Source organism: Chenopodium album, chromosome 2 (genome assembly GCF_948465745.1).
Source record: "Chenopodium album chromosome 2, dcCheAlbu1.1, whole genome shotgun sequence".
Lineage (NCBI taxonomy): Eukaryota > Viridiplantae > Streptophyta > Magnoliopsida > Caryophyllales > Amaranthaceae > Chenopodium > Chenopodium album.
Window position 1 is genome coordinate 77203269 of NC_137835.1, and position 18204 is coordinate 77221472.

An 18204-nucleotide genomic window follows, 5' to 3' on the forward strand; every position below is an offset into this window, starting at 1 on the left:
TCTTGTGTGTAAAATCAAAGATGCTTTTGATGTATGTCTTCAGGCATGGTATTTGGATGACGACACTATTATTGGAGACACTTTGGTGGTAGGGAAGGTTCTACAGTTGATTTTGGAGGAAGGACCTCGTTTTGGGTTGCATCTCAATGTGGAAAAAACTGAAGTTTTATGGCCTACAGAAGACCCTCGTAGCAGGCTTGTGGGTGTTTTTCCCCCTTCTATTGCTCGACCATTGCATGGTGTTAAGCTGCTTGGTGGTCCTGTTAGTTCTGATTCCGGGTTTAGTGGCGAGCTTCTGATGCAGAGGGTGACCAAGACCTTTGCGCTTATGGACAAGGTTGATATGCTGGATGATCCTCAGTGTGAGCTGTTGTTACTTAGGGCATGTACTGGAGTTTCTAAACTCTACTTTTCCTTGCGTACTTGTCCTCCAGGTGCATTTGAGGCGGCTCAGCGCGTTTTCGACGAGGCTCTTCGATCTTCCTTGGAGCGTATTGTTACTGCTTCGGGGCCCAGGTTTGGTGATTGGCAATGGCGGCTTGCCACCTTACCATTTGCGTTTGGAGGGCTTGGTGTTTACTCCGCAAGTGATGTTCGTCACTATGCTTTTCTTGCTTCCCGGTTGCAGTCTACTGGGTTGCAGACGCAGCTTCTGCGTCGTACTGGTATTGTGGGTCTTGGTCAAGATTTTGAGGATGCGTTGAGTTTGTTTACTGGAACGGTTGAGTCTGACATTTTAGGTAATCCTTATGAGGTCGCTGCCCCTAAACTCATGAAGAAATTGGCAGATATATATTTCACAAAGGTTACCGCTTCGGCAGAATCCACCTTTTCTTTGTCTCCTCGGCAGTCGGCATTGTAGAAGTCGCAGCAGGGTGATCACACCTCTGCTTGGCTTCGGGCAGTCCCTATTTCTGGATTGGGTCAGACGATGAATGCTAAGACATACCGATGTGTGCTGTGTTATCGGATGGGTGTTCCATTGTTCTCTGTCTCGACACCGTGCTTTGCTTGCTTTCGGGTTTTTACTGGGGATGTATTCGGTGACCATGCAGTGTCGTGTGCGGGCATTGTTGGTATTAAACATCGACACAATGTTGTTCGGGATACATTTGTTGATATTTGCTACAGATCTGGGATTTCAGCAAGAAAGGAAGTTGACATAGGATTGTCTGGAGGGAATGACGGGGCCCTCAGACCTGCCGATGTGTTACTTTATTCATGGGATCGTGGTCGTGATGTATGTGTCGACTTCACAGGATCTTCTCCTTTGACACAAACAAGGTTATCTGACTTTGTTCCGGGATGGGTTGTGGCTGATGCGGCTCATCGGAAGCGGGTTAAGTATGAAGCTCGTTGTCTAGCGATTGGATATGGTTTCATTCCCTTCTCCTTTTCTTCGCTTGGGGATTTAGAGAAGGAGGCTGTTGCGTTGCTGAAGCGGATTCAAAGGTTCTCAATGACGCAAGACATTGAGGCTCGTGCTGCAGCTCACATATTCACTAGGGTAGGCTTTGCTATAGCTAGAGGAGTGGGGGCCCAGATTGTATCTCGGCTTCCCACTAATTTATTGTAGGTTGTATGACTTTTGTTTTTGAGATAATAATAATAATAATAATAATAATAATAATAATAATAATAATAATAATAATAATAATAATAATAATAACAACAATAATAATAATAACAATAATAATAATAATAATAATAATAATAATAATAATAATAATAATAATAATAATAATAATAATAATAATAATAATAATAATAATAATAATAATTTGTATTTAATTTGAAAATAATAATAATAATAATAATAATAATAATAATAATAATAATAATAATAATAATAATCCAATGGTTCAATATATCCTTTTAATATTCAATAGTTTAATATTATTTAAACACGATAAGTAATCCAAACCATTCAAAACATGATTTAAAAATCAATCATTCAAATAATTTTATACCTTCAAACATAATTTATTTCAAAATCAATTTAATTCAATCACCAATCAAATCATGTAAAACATGTTATTCTAACCAATTACTTTCTAAGGTATTTAGCCACCTAAACGTACCTTGATCCTTGCTAGAAAAACCACACAAAAAGAACCTCAAGAACCTTGATTGAACACACCCTACAAATAAATATAACCTTAATCAATATAAGGTTCACAAATAATTAAATTAAAACCTCCCAACTATATGTACATGAACCTTTCAACATAAATATTATTAAAAATCTGATTTTATTATCTATAAATCCCCCATAATAATAATAATAATAATAATAATAATAATAATAATAATAATAATAATAATAATAATAATAATAATAATAATAATAATAATAATAATAATAATAGTTGAATAAGAGAAGAGAATAAGAAAAGATAAGAAACTAAGGAAAAGAGAAGAATTGGATTTGCGTTGGAAAGAATAGGCAGAACTTGTAGAGACTATAACTCCTTCGATATAACTCCGAATTGGGTGATTCTTGAGCCTAACCTCAAGGATTTTTCGAGAGGAACAATATTCAGTGAACCAGAAATGCCCAAAAATTGGCTTCAAATATAAACGGGATGATTTGTGTAAAAAGAGGAGAAGAAAAGTAGAGAATTGGTGTGAATAAGTGGGAAGAATTAAGGGTCTATTTATAGTGTTGAGGGTGTAGAAAGGATAGAGCTTAAGGTGGAATGAGATTAGAATAAGAACATGATAAGTTTATGTTTGTTGAATGAATTTGAGTAACATTTGGTCTAGATTAGTAGGTTGGTTAAAAGATAAGAAAAATTAAATGGATACACATATGGTTGGGAGAAGGAAGATAGAAACAAAATGAGATAGAGAATTAGAGGTTAAGTTAAATAATTATTAACAAACTAAGGTGATAAAATCACTCTTAAAACATGATAACTCACGTTCACATTTTTTAAAAAATAAAAACGAAAATCATAATAAAATAATTGAATAAATAAATATTTTAGATAATATTAAAATTAGTTAAATACATAATTATATTAGATATTTCTCTTGAAATAGTTAGTATAATAAAGTGTGGACCGACCTAAAAAAAAGATAATTAAACCTATATTATTAATTTAGAAATTCAAAAATAATTAATTATTCATATGATTAAATACTTATATTTGACGCCAAAATTCAAATATTATTTTGGATCCAAATAATGAATTTACTAAAATACCCTTTTTATAAAATAATTCTTAATTAATTAATTAGAAAATACGTATGAAAATATGGGGTATTACAAATGGTGTGAGAATTTGAGAACACAGAGTAGAGAAAGAGATGAAATAGAATAAAGAGAAAGAGAGAGTAGGAGAGGGAGTGTTTAATTGGAGGGAAAAATTGTGTGAAATTAGGAAAAATGGGGTGTCATTAGGAAATTAGAAGCCATGTGCCACTCACATGTGGGAAAACACGTGGTTAACGCTGGGAAATGTTTAGTCAACGTCGGAAAGTGGGTGTTGGTTGTCTTGAACAAACAAAATTTTAAAACATGTTTCTCTTGGCAAAAAAAAAATAAAAAATTTAAAAGGTTTTTTTGAACAAAAATGTCACTTTAAAAGGTTTTTCCCGACAAATTTTCCTTTCTAAAATGATTTAAATGATTTTTGAAAAAAAATAGGGAGGACCCACTTTATTTATTTATTTATTTTTTAATGTGTGTCTTATATTAAGTCATGTCATATGACTTAAGGTGATCAAAGTGACCTTAGAATTTTCAGGGTAACTAACAATATTTATTTAGTTGTCAAACAATACCTCCTTGGTGAGCCGATATCCCAATATTTGATCACTTCATCACTGTCACATTTACTCCTTGAATTGTTTTCCATCGCATCCCAATTTTGATTTTTTAAGCTAACTTTTACTTTTCCTATTTCAATTAATTCTCCAATTATTCGCTCCATCCACTATGAGTATAACTTCTTGAGATCCCTTAGCTTACCCCAACTAAACTAATCAGATCTAATTAAATAAAATTGTAATACTCCCTCCGTTTTTTTTATATGCATCACTTGCATTTACACGGAGTTTTAGGAAAGTTATTTGCTTCAATATTATATTGTGCAAGTGGATGATTAATTTATTTTGATAAAAGTACAATGTGGGTCATGAAATAGATAGTATGTGTGAGAGAATGATTTATTTAATAATATAAGTGGGGACCATGAAAGAGAGTGAAATGATAAAATATTTTGAGTGGGGTATTTGAGAAGAGAGAGAGATAATAAAATATAGTATAAAGTTACCAAATATAGAAGTGATGCATATATAAAAAAACACCCCTAAATAGAAAGTGATGCATATAAAAAAAAACGGAGGGAGTAATAAAAAAATCTTACATTAACTAATACGCCAAAAAACCCATCTAACCGAAACCATATCGAGCCATACCCAACCGGTACAACGGCTGTCATAAGTTAAACCCTTTTACTAAGTCATACGAACCAAACGGACCCTCGTTTCATTCTTCTTCACCCACTACAAGTCTACAACCAAAAAAACCCCTCGATTGCAACTTCCTTGTAATCCAAGTTCCAATACTAACGTCGACGATTGCCAATTTGCCACCACATTCTTCCGCATTTTCTCTTTCAGAGTTCCGAAAGCAGCGCACCTGAATCAACCATGGTGCTTCAACTCCCTCGACTCACCAACTCTCTTCGAGACCCTTTCGACATCGATCGTGCTTATCTTCATCGCAAAACTCTCCTCCAAAACCTCTTTCCAACTAGGTAATCTTCAATTTTGAATACTCTAATCAATCATCAATTTTCTCATTCTAGTTTATGTTTACGATTTTTTGATTTTTTTACTTGATTTTGGTGTTTTTAGTAATGCCAATTCAGTTGATGAGTCGGAATTAGCGCGAAAGATTGTTTTTGATTGGGAACAAGGTAAATTTCAATGTTTAAGCTAGTTTTGCTTCGAAATTCAGTTAATTTGGACTGTTTAATTTGATGTAAATTACTTGTAAATTGAATCATTTCAATTTTTTTTTTAAAAATTGTGATTGTTTTGGTTCGAGAATGAAGTTTTGACATGATATGTGTGCAATTGGTTTTTTTTAGCTTCTACTGAAGTGCGGCAAGCGTACAAACAGTTTATTGGCGCGGTTGTTGAACTGATTGGTGGAGAAGTTGTGTCGGACGAGTTTCGTGAAGTGGCATTGACTGTGTATCGACTCTTTGGTGTCCGAGGGGAGGAGGAGGAGGAGGAGGATAGTAGAATGCTCGCCGAGAAAAAGTATAGCTTAATTCTATCACCTTTGAAATGTTCTTTAAAATTTAAATTTTGATATTTGGTGAAATTGCTCTAGTTTTATGGTTATCCTGGAATATGATTTGAACACTTGTAGAATGCTCGCCGAGGAAAAGTTTTGCTTGTATTTCATCTGTAGTCTAATTGTAGGTTTGTAACCAATTGCATTTGAACACTTGGGTGGAGTTGGGGAAAGAAAACATGGTAAACTTATGAAAATGCTGTAATTTTCTGCATTAATTTTTTCGTTTTCCTCTTAGAAGCATTTTTTATTGGAGCTTTCATGCTCAAAGAGATTGTTATTATTGTCCAACTTCTGATTGTCATTTGTGAATCTGATAGTCTCTGAACATGGATTTAGGTCTGAATTACAAAAATTACTGGGTTATACTGTTTCTGAAGGTAGCCTGCGGAAAGTAGTTCAATTGGCTCAGAGACTATGTAGTCTGCAACCTAGAACAGCTTCACCTAATATGGATGGAAATTTGATTGATGATGATGTAGAGTTCGGATCTAATCTTGATTTTAGACCTCCTTCACGGTTTTTGCTTGATATTACTTTGGATGATGAAGAAATTTTGGGGCCAGAGGACTTGGCTCCATCGACTTCAGTGTACAACGATTGGCCTGCAACTGATGCTGATAACAACCGTTTTTCAAATGGTGGGATAAAATATGATTTAAAATGGTTAAGAGACTCATGTGATCTAATAGTTCGAGGAAGTGGCTCACAGCTTTCTCGAGATGAACTGGCCATGACAATTTGTCGAGTTCTCGATTCTGACAAACATGGGGAAGAGGTATTATTTAAATTTTAATCTGTTGTCACCTCCTCGTTGTTGGTTTTTAAAGTTGCAACTAGAAGAAGTGTAGTTTGGACAATAACTGCCTTTTGTTGTAGATTGCTGGTGATCTACTGGATCTTGTTGGGGATAGTGCTTTTGAGACTGTTCAGGAGCTTATCTTGGTAAGGTGTAATGACTCTTTGTTTCTATAACTTGCCATATTTTTTCATGTCGAAATCCACATGTGTTTTTATTACACGCATCTTGATTTCATTGCTATACTTAGGTACGTAGTTTCTGGGGGCAAAAGCTTTTTTACTGAAGGAATTTTTTTTCATTAAGAACAATAAGATAAGAGTATTTCAAAAAAGAGGGCAAATATCTGCTAAAGGACGAGCATAAGATAATCTTAACATCCAGGGATTGTGATTGTCGGTCCATTAATGTTTGTTTGCTAGGTGGTCATTAATGATTTGGTTGTAGAAAGGAAAACATAAGACCTGAACTTTTGAAACACAAATTTGCATCAAGATATCGAATGATCCATAACTTGAATTTCGAATATGGGTGATAGTGGGCCTAGTGGCATAGTGTCAGAATAATTCTGCACAACATATTCAGCTAGTGAGATTGGTAATTTGGCTAATTGAAGTTCAAGACTCATTATTGTTTGATTTTATTATGGGTAGAATAGGTCTTTACAGTAGCAGAGAAGGCCTTTGGTGTATTTATTTGCAGATGGTTAATCGACTCTTTTCTCTGTGTTTGTTGGTTTTAGCATAGAAAACAGCTTGTTGAAGCAATTAGTCATGGCCTGCTAGTATTACGATCTGATAAGTCGCCTTCAAATGCTCAACCGCGCATGCCTAGTTATGGCACTCAGGTAATTGCTACATATTTCTGTATAAGTTAGTTGCAAGAAACATCATTATTACTTTTGACTATATGTGTCATTTTAGGTCACTGTGCACACTGAGTCTGAGAAACAGATTGATAAACTTAGGCGCAAAGAGGAGAAACGCCACAAGCGTGGAGTTGGGCAAGGGATCGAAGATGACTTTTCCTCTACAAGTTTTTCATCCTTGCTGGAAGCAAGTGAGAGGAAAAATCTATTTGATGATGTGATTGGAAGTGGACCAGGACCTCAGTCATTAGGTGTTTCTGCACTTCCACAGGGAACTGTGAGAAAGCATTTCAAAGGCTATGAAGAAGTCATAATTCCTCCAATACCAACAGCTCCAATGAAGCCTGGGGAAAGACTGGTATCAATCTTGCCACCATGCATCCATTTCTTCTTGCTGATAAATTACAATTCTAGTATAACAGTGTTTCTGTTGAATATTTCTGGTTTTGTCTTTTCGGATCAGGGAGAACATGCGACAAGAATAGTCTAAGAAAATTATTGAATTTTCTATCTATTATATTAACACACCACCAACTATTATAGAAGTATTGAATAATTTCTACTTTGAAGCAATTGATGCAATATTGACTAACCAAAGGGCGCACGGATCCGATGTCAAAACACTTGGAAAATGATACGTAGGGGTGTTGAGAGATAAGGGAGACTACTACTGTGGGAGCCGAGAGGATACATGAGAGTGAGAAAAGGATAGTACTATATGATTAGGTTTTACTGATGTGTTTGACTCTCAGTATTGGTTTAATTTGGGAATTGATCTTATACTGTACTGTGTAGGATTTGGATCTCGATGAGGAATGGTAAGAGTTTTAAGATCAGGTGCTCTACACTTCTAAGTGTTAGTCTTATAAAGAGTAGTTATCTTTGCTTCTGTTTGGCGCTACTTTGTTGGGTCAGAGGCATTTATAGGAATATCTTTACTGGTGAAAATATAATTGATATTGTATTTTCTATCTATTATTTTAACACACCACCAACATAGTCACAGAGCCTGAGAATGCCTCGTAGTTACATACTTGTAGTTAATTAAAATATTTATAAACTTTACTACACGGGCATCGCTATAAGACAGGGGGCCTCTAAGACAATTTTATAAATATTTTGTATGTCGTGCTTTTCTTTGTTATTTGCATAGATCATCTAATGTGGGAATAGGGGTTTTGAATTGAAGATTTTCTGCTAGCTCTGTAATTTTGCCACTTGTAGATAACTGAATACATCGGTTTGGTCAGAATATTGTTGTTTAGTTGATCCAGGAACCAGGAAAAATTAGAAATATTAGAGATTTTCAGGTATATTGGTATTGAAGAAGTATCTCATCTCTCTCAAACCACAACTCTTCTTCTTCCAATATCCATGACAATCTTTGTTTTAACAAGCTAGGCACAGTTTAAATTCCGATATCGGTGGTTAATGTCTCGTCGCTTTCTCAGACCACATTGCATCTTCTTTTCCGATTTAATTGTTCTCCTTGTTCCAAGTGATATATACCTTGCTGCTGCAATGAAAATTCTAAGCCTTTAAGTGATTCAAGACGCTTCTGTTTCAATTATTTCATTGCTCCCGGGTCCTTTGTTTTAAACCTAATTTAAGTCTTCAATGCTGATTGTGATTCAATGCTTCTCATCTCTTAATATGGACCCTTTCAATGTTCTTGCTTTTGGATGTTGCGAACTTGCAATAAGTGATTTTATCCATTAGTGGTGATTTTCCTGCCTGCAGATAGAGATAAAAGAATTAGATGAATTTGCCCAAGCTGCTTTTCATGGATACAAATCCCTCAATCGTATCCAGAGCAGGATCTTTCAGACAGTCTACTACACTAATGAGAATATTCTAGTGAGTAATTAGTGAACTATCCTAGTACTATTTTGTCGCATAAAGCAACATCTTTCTGAAGTGGTACTTTTTAATTTCAGGTATGTGCCCCAACAGGAGCTGGCAAAACAAATATAGCTATGATTTCTATTCTACATGAGGTATGACTTGTTTACAAGTATATCATGCAGACAACTCATACTGTATTTTACTCTCTAGGTGTATTCAGCTAGAAGCATTCTTCATTATTCTTACCTAGGGTGCACACTGGAAGCTGTTAATAAGTTATGTACTAGTAAAGTAGACACAATTTTGCCACATATGTCAACAACTCAACACTGTTAAAATTTTTTGCTGTCAAAAGTTTTTCCCTTTAAAAAAAATAAAAATATTAATACTATGTATATCAGTATATAGAATCTTTTGAAAAAGGATAAATACCAAGTATACATTTGTTCACTAGTTTGGAAAACTGAACTTTCGACCAATATTTTATCTATATAGAGCAGAATTTTCTATCTCGATATAGGGGAAAGATCTGGTGAGAATAGTTCTCTATGTGAGAGCACTATATTCTAGAAGATATCACAACCATTAGAGACTAAAAGCTCCAACTACTGAAATATCTCAAATAGTAATGGTAGTACAGTGATTCTATAATCAAGCATCTTTCTCTTTAAAAATTTACCCAACTTTTAATGGCAGCGAATTCTTTGATATAGAACTGAACATTAACGAGTTGGAATTATTGTTTTTCGGCCTTCTAATGCTGAAGCTATTGCTAAAGATGAATAAGACCTTGTTACGGCTATGTTTAAGAGGCTACCTTTTGTTTAACGGATGAATGTCGCAGTCATTTATGATGATGATAATGGCGGAGGAGAGATTAATTTCCACCATAAATTTGAAATTGATTTCCACCATTGATTTTACTAAGCTTGATTGAAATTGTCGTGAGTTGGTTATTTAGAAGATTATTGCATTTATGAATTTCTTTCAAAAATTGTTTCTTTAAGTTCTGCAGTTTTTAGATAGTTTTAGATAAGCTTTGCAGTTTTTAGATAATTTTTGCAATTTTGCATATCTTTAAAAAAAAATAAAAAATGCATTTTGTTAGTATTTATTTTGACGATGGAAATGTGCTTCAAAATGTTATTTATCTGTATTCTTATGTTTTTTTCTTCTTTTGGAACGTTTGATTTAAGTTAATTAAGAAATGTGACTTAAAACTTTGAGCACCTGATTTTAAATTTAGAACACACGAGTAAAAATTTAGAACATATGAGTAAACATTTGGAACATCATATATAGATTTAGAACATGTGAGTAATAATTTAGAAAATCTGATTTAAGATTTCAAACATATGGGTAAAAATTTAAATTAGATTTTTTAAAATTTTACTCACATGTTATAAATCTTAAAGCAAGGTTTCTTGTATTAATTTGTATTCCCTCCGATTCTTTTGTTCTTTCCATTCAGAATCTTGGCCCTATCCATAAGATGAGAGAATCTTCTAAACTACTCTCAATATATAAAACATAACATCGTCACGTTGGGCCTTATTTGATTCGTCTCAATGTGTTGTTTATCAATATTCCAACTGTTGTATCTTTTTTTTTACTAATATAGAACTAAATTTATTTACGGTCAAAGTAATGTGTTGGCAAACGTACACAACCAAAATGCGAAGAACATTAAGGATCAGAGGGACTAGTATGTATTGCAAATGTTCACCATTATGTTATTTGTATGGGCCTTTTGCTTTCTTCCTCAGTTCTTTTGTCCTGTTTTTTACCATTAAAAGGGGCGGGCGGTGATGTTCTGTTCTGAAATTGTTTAAGGTCTTCCATATACTGGATTTAGTTTATAGCTCTGAGGTGGAACATTAGGGAAATTATGCATCCATAACTGATTGAAATCTTGAAATTGCTCTCATCAAGTTTACACTATCTTATATACTCTTATATTGGAAAAACCAAAAATGCTGTGGAAATTATATGATACAATTGTAATCACTATATCAATTTTGAATAATGGCAGATTGGACAGCATTTCAAGGACGGTTACCTGCACAAAAATGAGTTCAAGATTGTTTATGTTGCTCCAATGAAGGTAAACTTGTCTGTTTTTTTTTTCTGGCTTGTCATCTTCCCTTCAGCTTTTTAAAGTATCCCCTTCGTCTATTTTTTTTCATTTCATTGATGATTCTCTCTAATTTCTGTAGGCATTAGCTGCTGAAGTTACAGCTACATTTAGCCATCGGTTAGCTCCATTAAATATGACAGTAAAGGAGCTTACAGGAGACATGCAACTTTCTAAGAATGAACTTGAAGCAACTCAGGTTGGTTATCTTTTTTTTTTTTTTTTTTTTAATTTTATTATATCTGCATGCCTCAACCTATTTTGCTGTTGTACTGGTGTATTAACATGGCTTATCTCTTTGCTTTATGTCAATTAGATGATAGTGACCACACCTGAAAAATGGGACGTCATCACGCGCAAGAGCAGCGACATGTCACTTTCAATGCTTGTTAAGCTTTTAATAATTGATGAAGTACACCTTTTGAATGATGATAGAGGTCCTGTTATAGAAGCATTAGTTGCTCGTACTCTTCGTCAGGTAAGATCCTCGAAATTTTGGAATCATCTTCGTTTTGTAGATATTTACCCTGAGCATGAAAATTTTGATAGAAAATGATGATTTAAGAGCAATTAAAACCCATATATAGCAATCTACTTTATCATAGCAGTTCTTGTTACTCTAGCTAGCTTCTTGACATACAATTAGAATCATCAGAGGTTCACAGATTTAGAAGTTTTGCACGCAGCAGCTGTTGAGGCGAATGTTTAGGGTGCTAACCTTGTTTTAAAACCTCCCTATGAAATTCTTTGAGATCTACCCTGTTGTGGTGAGTGTCTACCTTTGAGTAAGGATGGCATTGGCTGAACGTAATAAAATTGCTTATTTTTACTGAAAGCTACCGTAGTTCAGTAACATCGGTCATTTCATGTATTTGTCGAACTTGTTCTCTTCTTACTTTAGGGATTGTATACTATTTGTAGTATTTTGTCAAATAGTTCAGGTTAGTCGGATATCTCAGGTCCATGTGCTCACAACATTGTAAGAAGTTTACAAACTGGCATATGTTACATGTCCTAGACGAGAGCCCACTGTAGCCTTTTTAGACATGCGAGGTACTTTGCTGGTAAGGCTGAGCCAATTAGGCTTATGGTTCCATCTGTCATATTTCTTTCCAGATCCTCAATCTATATGTTGAATCTTCTTAATTAATATAGCCCCCAAAAAAACCTAGGAGGGTGAGTAGATTGTGTTTCGGTGGATGTAGGAAGAGCAATTGTTGGGTGATTGGGTTGATTAAACCTGATGTTGCCTCATTATTTGGCTTACATATAATAGTAAATGTTGCAGTTTAAAAGTTACTTGCATTTTTTTAAACTACTTTTCACCCATCTTACTTGACCTAAGATCTGCGTTACCCATCCAAATTTAATTCATTTTACAGTAAAGACAACTAAAATAAGTGCATGCACCCACTTGGACATAAATCCGACTCTTAGATGCTTCAAATTTCAAAATCAACGACTTAGAGACATGTTTTAGAAGGATCTGTCACTTGGATTTGGACTCGAAGATTTTATTCTGTTTTAAGATATAAGATAACCAAAGTATGATTTTCTCGTATGGTGTCAAAGAGATAGCAAAACAGGAAATGTAGCAACAAGCCAACAAATCAACTTCTTTATTTGTGCCAACATCTTTACCAATTACCACAGATTTGAGCAAGGTTTTAAGGTTTTTCTTGGTAAAAAAGTGCTATTTCTGATCTTTTTAAATCAGGTATTTGGTACCCAAATTAGTATAAAACTGGACGATGGCTTGAGCAGTTGGTATCCAAGTAGATAAGCCACTTCTTTTTCACAGATCTTGCATCATACTCCTCCTTATAAAAAGACCCAGTTAAACATTAAGATACCAAAGAATATCATGTTTTGATACAAGTATTAGTTAATTAGCAAATATTGAAACACATTGGATACCAGGAATTATAAAATTCTAATTATCTTGTGCATTCAAGTAATCCCAATGTGTTCCTTGACAAAGTCAATAGTATGTTATAAAGCTATAGTTATGCTGTGTGTTAAACAATCTCAACGTGCTCTTTAAAAAACAGATATAAAATGAAATCCAGTTTAAACAACATATACATACTAGAATATATTGTCATATTACGAACTTCAGAAAAATTTGAATCACATTGATATAAGGATTAAACAAAAACGATTGAATGATTGGGGAAAATTAAAGGGACAACAATATGACCACAAGTCCACAACCATAGTGATCAATTTTGAATTAGCTCAGAAAAAGTAGTTGCCTCACCAATAAGAGGATATTGTTAAAGCATCCTGTCATCGGGACAACTGTAATAATTAAGTATAGTTATATCATTATATTCAATTTGAGCAAGCATATTTACAGTTCCAAATACTTAAAAGCAGATAAATAATTCCAGAGAATATAAATCAATTGCATAAACAAACTTATCCATAGTAACAAGGGAAAGTGAGGGACTAAACCACAAAGGCATTGGAGGCGTGTTTTTGAGTTACAGAATTTATATGTGATTGTCGGGGAACTTTGTTTGAGAGTTGCAGAATTCCATTGTAGATGGCTAAAGGTCTGAGTTCATTCTTGAAGCTTTTTAGTTAAAAGTAAAATCAACTATAGACAGTTGCAAAATTGAAGAGCTTTGGTATTTGGGGATATGGACTTGTTTGGAGAATTTTGGTATATGGGATTCGTATTTTCGTCTTTTAATTTATTTATTTGATCGGAAAGTTTTGTACTTGTTTGGGTCATTCTTTTCTCCCACTTGTTATTCTGGCTGATCTCCCTTTTCTGTTTTTGTAGGGAGAAGAGAGAGAGAGAGAGAGAGAGAGAGAGAGAGAGGGGGGGGGGGTTATTGTCAGTGTTGTGGAAGATTATTTATAGAATTGTTCTAACTGATTGAAGCTGCTTTAATTTCTTTGATAGGTCGAGTCAACTCAATCAATGATTCGCATTGTGGGTCTCTCAGCCACTCTACCTAATTATTTGGAGGTTTGTCCCTTTAGCTGTTGTTGATTTTATCATTGACAAAACATTATAAATTTTCTTAAATAAGAATAATTATGACCAAAGAACCATTTAGGTGGCACAATTTTTGAGGGTGAATCCGGACTCGGGGCTCTTTTTCTTTGATTCTACCTACCGTCCTGTGCCTCTTGCACAGCAGTACATTGGTATCAGTGAGAAAAACTATATGGCTCGCACTGAGCTGTTGAACAAGATTTGCTACTACAAGGTAATATTTTCTATGTAGTTTTGCTAATTTTTTCTTTTGAAGTGAGTGTTTATGTTTATCACCCATAACTTCATGACAGGTTGTTGAATCCCTAAAGCAAGGTCATCAAGCAATGGTCTTTGTCCATTCACGCAAAGATACTGGGAAGACTGCTGAAAGACTGGTACCATTGCTTTATAAGTTTTTCTGCTATCCATTGAACAAATTTAGGGTTTTATTCATTATATATTATGAACAAATTAGCTGTTCTTCGTGGCTTCATCTGTTCATTAACGAAAGATAGACATTAATGATAGTTCTTGTTTCATTGCTGTTTCTCAAGTTGTCAAGTTCTTTGGGTCAGGATATTTTATCTAGCTTCCCTTTGGTGCTATTGCATGGGGCTTTCCGGGAATGTTGTTGACTTTCGGTGTGAGTTGCACCTCATTAGTTTTCCTTAGAGATTCCAGGCTTTCCTACCTAGTTTGATCTGATCTTGGGTGTATGGTATAATACCAAAATACTGATGACAATAAAGGGTCAATCAAGCAATACTAGTATGTAGAATATCTGAATGACGTAAAAGAAATAAGATGTCAATCACCACAGCCTCAATTTTACCGAGTATGAATTATGAAGATAGTTGTTAAAGGAATCACATTGTAAGAGCTATAAGCAGATTTTAAGAGATTGTTAGTGTAACTTCTATGAAAGATTCTCCATTTTATAGCTTGGACTTGAGAGGGCACCTGATCTGAAATTGAGACTAGGGAGAATTTTCGTATCAGGATATTGAAATAAAAATTAACCTTGTAATAGGATTGGTTATTAGAAGGATAGTGCTTTTTTAACGTGCTAAATTTGTCAGCTAGTTATTATATTTTTTTCCTGAACTCTTTTAGATTTCAATGGCACATTCAGATTGAAAAACTAACCTTGGCTTCCCACTTGTAGCATAGAAGAAGCTTAGAAGCCTATATCCTGGTATATGTTCTTGGTTTCAAAATTTGGGGTTAAACAATAAAGAATTATTATAAAAAAAAGAAATTTTTGACGTATGTTGAGTGTTGTAATTGTTATGGTATTAAACTATTAATCAGGTACTAACATATATCGAATGTGAAGTTGAATGCCTGCTGGCCTACTGTTTGACATTTCATTGTTTTCTTGTTAATTTTTTTTGTCTACAATAGGTTGAGCTTGCCCGAGAGGACAATAATCTAGAGCTTTTTCAGAATGAGACACATCCACAGTTTCACTTGATAAAGGCAAGGACCTCAACTGTTCTTCACTTACTCTTTGTTAACATGATTGCAGGTCACTGATGTATTTGAACTGTTTACATTTCAGAAGGAGGTTATGAAGTCTAGAAACAGAGAATTAGTTGGACTCTTTGATTCTGGGTTAGGTATTCACCATGCTGGAATGCTTCGTTCTGATAGGGGTCTTACTGAGAGACTTTTTTCTGATGGATTGCTAAAGGTAAAATCTTTTAACTTTTATTTCTTTATTGTTCATTTCCTGATTTAAACTCTGTTTATTTCATGGATGACTTTTGCTGCAGGTGCTTGTCTGCACAGCAACTTTGGCATGGGGAGTTAACTTACCTGCTCACACTGTTGTGATCAAGGTTTGTTCTTTTCTTCTCTATTGCCTATAGAAATTTTAGAAATCAAAGTGGATTATTTTTTGATATTGGTAATGAAGGTGGTAACTATTTATCAAGTTGAGTATCACCCACAAAAAGTGGGGCTGCAGTTGTATATCATGTTATTCTCATATTTCGGCATGTGAAACTTTATAGTTTTAGGGAGGAAAAAAAATTAATAACCTGGAAGACCAATGGTGTATAAGAAATGCCCTATGCTTGTTGTAGTTAATGGATGCCGAATATTGATATAATAATGTGTATTTAAGCTCACATTTGTTTCATTATCATTTCTAAGATGAGGCTTCATTTAGCCATCTATTGACTTGGTTAATTAGGATAACAAAACCTGTAGTGCTCTGTATAATCATGCTACCAACTGCAACATCATCTTTGATCATGCTCCTCATTTGCATTGTGCTGTGTATTATGTAGTGTGCTCTTGCATGATGACCATTGAAAGAACAATATTTTAAAGTTTCTGTTACACTCTTCTTTCTCCTTTTGCTAATTTTATAATAGAAATTAAGGGTTGAAATGTTGAATTGCAAAATAAAGCTTTGCAATGAATTACTGGCACTATTTGTCTCAGAAAGTGTTGTTAAATATATTCCTTTGCTCACATGTACATGTATTTCTTTGACTACACAATTGTTGCAGTCAGAGCTCTACAGTCATTTGTACATAGCCTAAATTTAAAAATTATGATTGTATCTCTGTTGTGCCTTGCAACGTTTGGTAATTGGTATGCCTGTAACAATTTCTTCATATATTACCACATTGCATCAAATTATTGGCATGGGTCATAGGAATGCTCTTGTTTTGCAGCAAAAATGTAACACAAGTTGATCCTGGTGAAATAATCCTGTCAGCCGCTCATTTGTTAACATTGTATCTACCCCATACTATTAGAAATCATAGGTTGGCATCTAGTATATGGAATCCTCTCAAATGGAGTGGGTTAAGTGATTTTTGTCCCTTCTTAATAAGCATGTACATGATGCAGAATTTCTCTCATTGATAACAATCTTTAATCCGGGTTGAGTGGTTTTTATCCCTTTTTCTCATTCATTGCATATTCTTCAAAGTTCATTAATCCTGATTTGAAACATCAGATGTCTATACGTTTACTTCACCCTTCAAGTATAATATCAATGGATCAAAGAATATGTAATCATTTTCCCTTGCAAGAATCAGAAATGCTTGTCTATTGCTTTCTGTTCCATCTGGGAAAATTAGTTTGGCTGAAAGTCCCATCTTGCTTGCGAGATAGTGAAATTAGAGATCTTTGGTTGATCATGCACTGTCCTGTCCACAGATAAACCCGTTTATCACTTGTTAGGGTTTTTTTTTATTTTTTTATTTTTTATTTATTTATTTATTTATTATTTTTTTTTTATTTTTTTTATTTTATTTTGAGAAGAGTCTTCATTACAAATAGTTTTTCTTGTACTCCCTCCGTCCCATAATATAGTTCCTATTTTCCTATTTTGGAGATCCAAAATGTTGTTCTCGTTTCTATTTTTGGATAGTATGTAAAGACTTTATACCCTCACTTTTTTTAACTTTATTCATTGTACTTCCTAAATTACCCTTGAATTTTATACATGTCATGTACTTTTTTTTACTCTCTCTCTCTCTCTCTCTCTCTCTCTCTCTCTCTCACTTTTGTCTATAGTTGTACTTTTCACTTTTATTAATGCATTTCATCTAATTTTTCTTCCTATTTCTTAAACACCGTGAAAAAACACAAATAGGAACTATATTATGGGACGGCGGGAGTATAGAACTTCTTACTAACTGCCATTCAGGATGAAAATATTTCAAAAATTCTAATCAATTTATCTGATTGTAGAGTTTGGTCAAAATGATTAAAATTGGTTACGGTTGTTTGTTTGTTTGCTAATGCTGAATACGAATTATGTATTTTATTCCTTGACTATGAAAAACCCTCAACCAAAAGGCATGTATTTCGTTTGGGAAATTCTGCATACCCTTCTATTGATCAACAACTCAAGCTTACATGTATATGCTTTAACTGATTAGGGCACACAAATATATGATCCAAAGGCTGGTGGTTGGCGGGACTTAGGCATGCTTGATGTTATGCAGGTGAGAAAATTCTTGTAGCTTTTGCTTGTGGCTTAGTTAACAGAATTTCTTGTATTCTGTCCATTCTTTTTTAATTTCAACATTGGAAGTTTCATGCTTGCCAATGCACTTTTTATACTCTTAATATCTCTAATTAGGTAAATATTATATTAATTTGAGATCTTGAAAGTGTATTAATAAGATGAATCTAACAATTTCACATGAATATATTTATTCCTAATGTATAAATCACAAAAGTCGATCAAAGGAGCATGTGTGAATCGTGTAAATTTCCAAACATT

At 34.1% G+C, this 18204-nt stretch overlaps 1 protein-coding gene across 2 annotated transcripts in view; it reads left to right on the top strand.

Moving 5' to 3' along the window:
• Positions 1 to 4539: 4539 nt before the first annotated feature.
• Positions 4540 to 18204, top strand: part of LOC145601262 (DExH-box ATP-dependent RNA helicase DExH14-like) — a 34138-nt gene continuing 20473 nt past the window's right edge. Inside the window, exons 1-19 of one of the 2 annotated variants that reach the window (XM_081657244.1) lie at positions 4540 to 4766; positions 4867 to 4928; positions 5103 to 5277; positions 5654 to 6092; positions 6194 to 6259; positions 6856 to 6960; positions 7037 to 7339; positions 8722 to 8838; positions 8919 to 8978; positions 10859 to 10930; positions 11043 to 11159; positions 11277 to 11438; positions 13875 to 13940; positions 14032 to 14184; positions 14264 to 14347; positions 15357 to 15431; positions 15514 to 15645; positions 15728 to 15793; positions 17858 to 17923. In XM_081657244.1, coding sequence (XP_081513370.1) covers positions 4660 to 4766; positions 4867 to 4928; positions 5103 to 5277; positions 5654 to 6092; positions 6194 to 6259; positions 6856 to 6960; positions 7037 to 7339; positions 8722 to 8838; positions 8919 to 8978; positions 10859 to 10930; positions 11043 to 11159; positions 11277 to 11438; positions 13875 to 13940; positions 14032 to 14184; positions 14264 to 14347; positions 15357 to 15431; positions 15514 to 15645; positions 15728 to 15793; positions 17858 to 17923 — 2427 coding nt within the window. In that variant the 5' untranslated portion in view covers positions 4540 to 4659. Of the gene's footprint in view, positions 4767 to 4866; positions 4929 to 5102; positions 5278 to 5653; positions 6093 to 6193; positions 6260 to 6855; positions 6961 to 7036; positions 7340 to 8721; positions 8839 to 8918; positions 8979 to 10858; positions 10931 to 11042; positions 11160 to 11276; positions 11439 to 13874; positions 13941 to 14031; positions 14185 to 14263; positions 14348 to 15356; positions 15432 to 15513; positions 15646 to 15727; positions 15794 to 17857; positions 17924 to 18204 lie in introns of those variants that run through there. The other variant, XM_081657252.1, reaches the window with a different exon arrangement.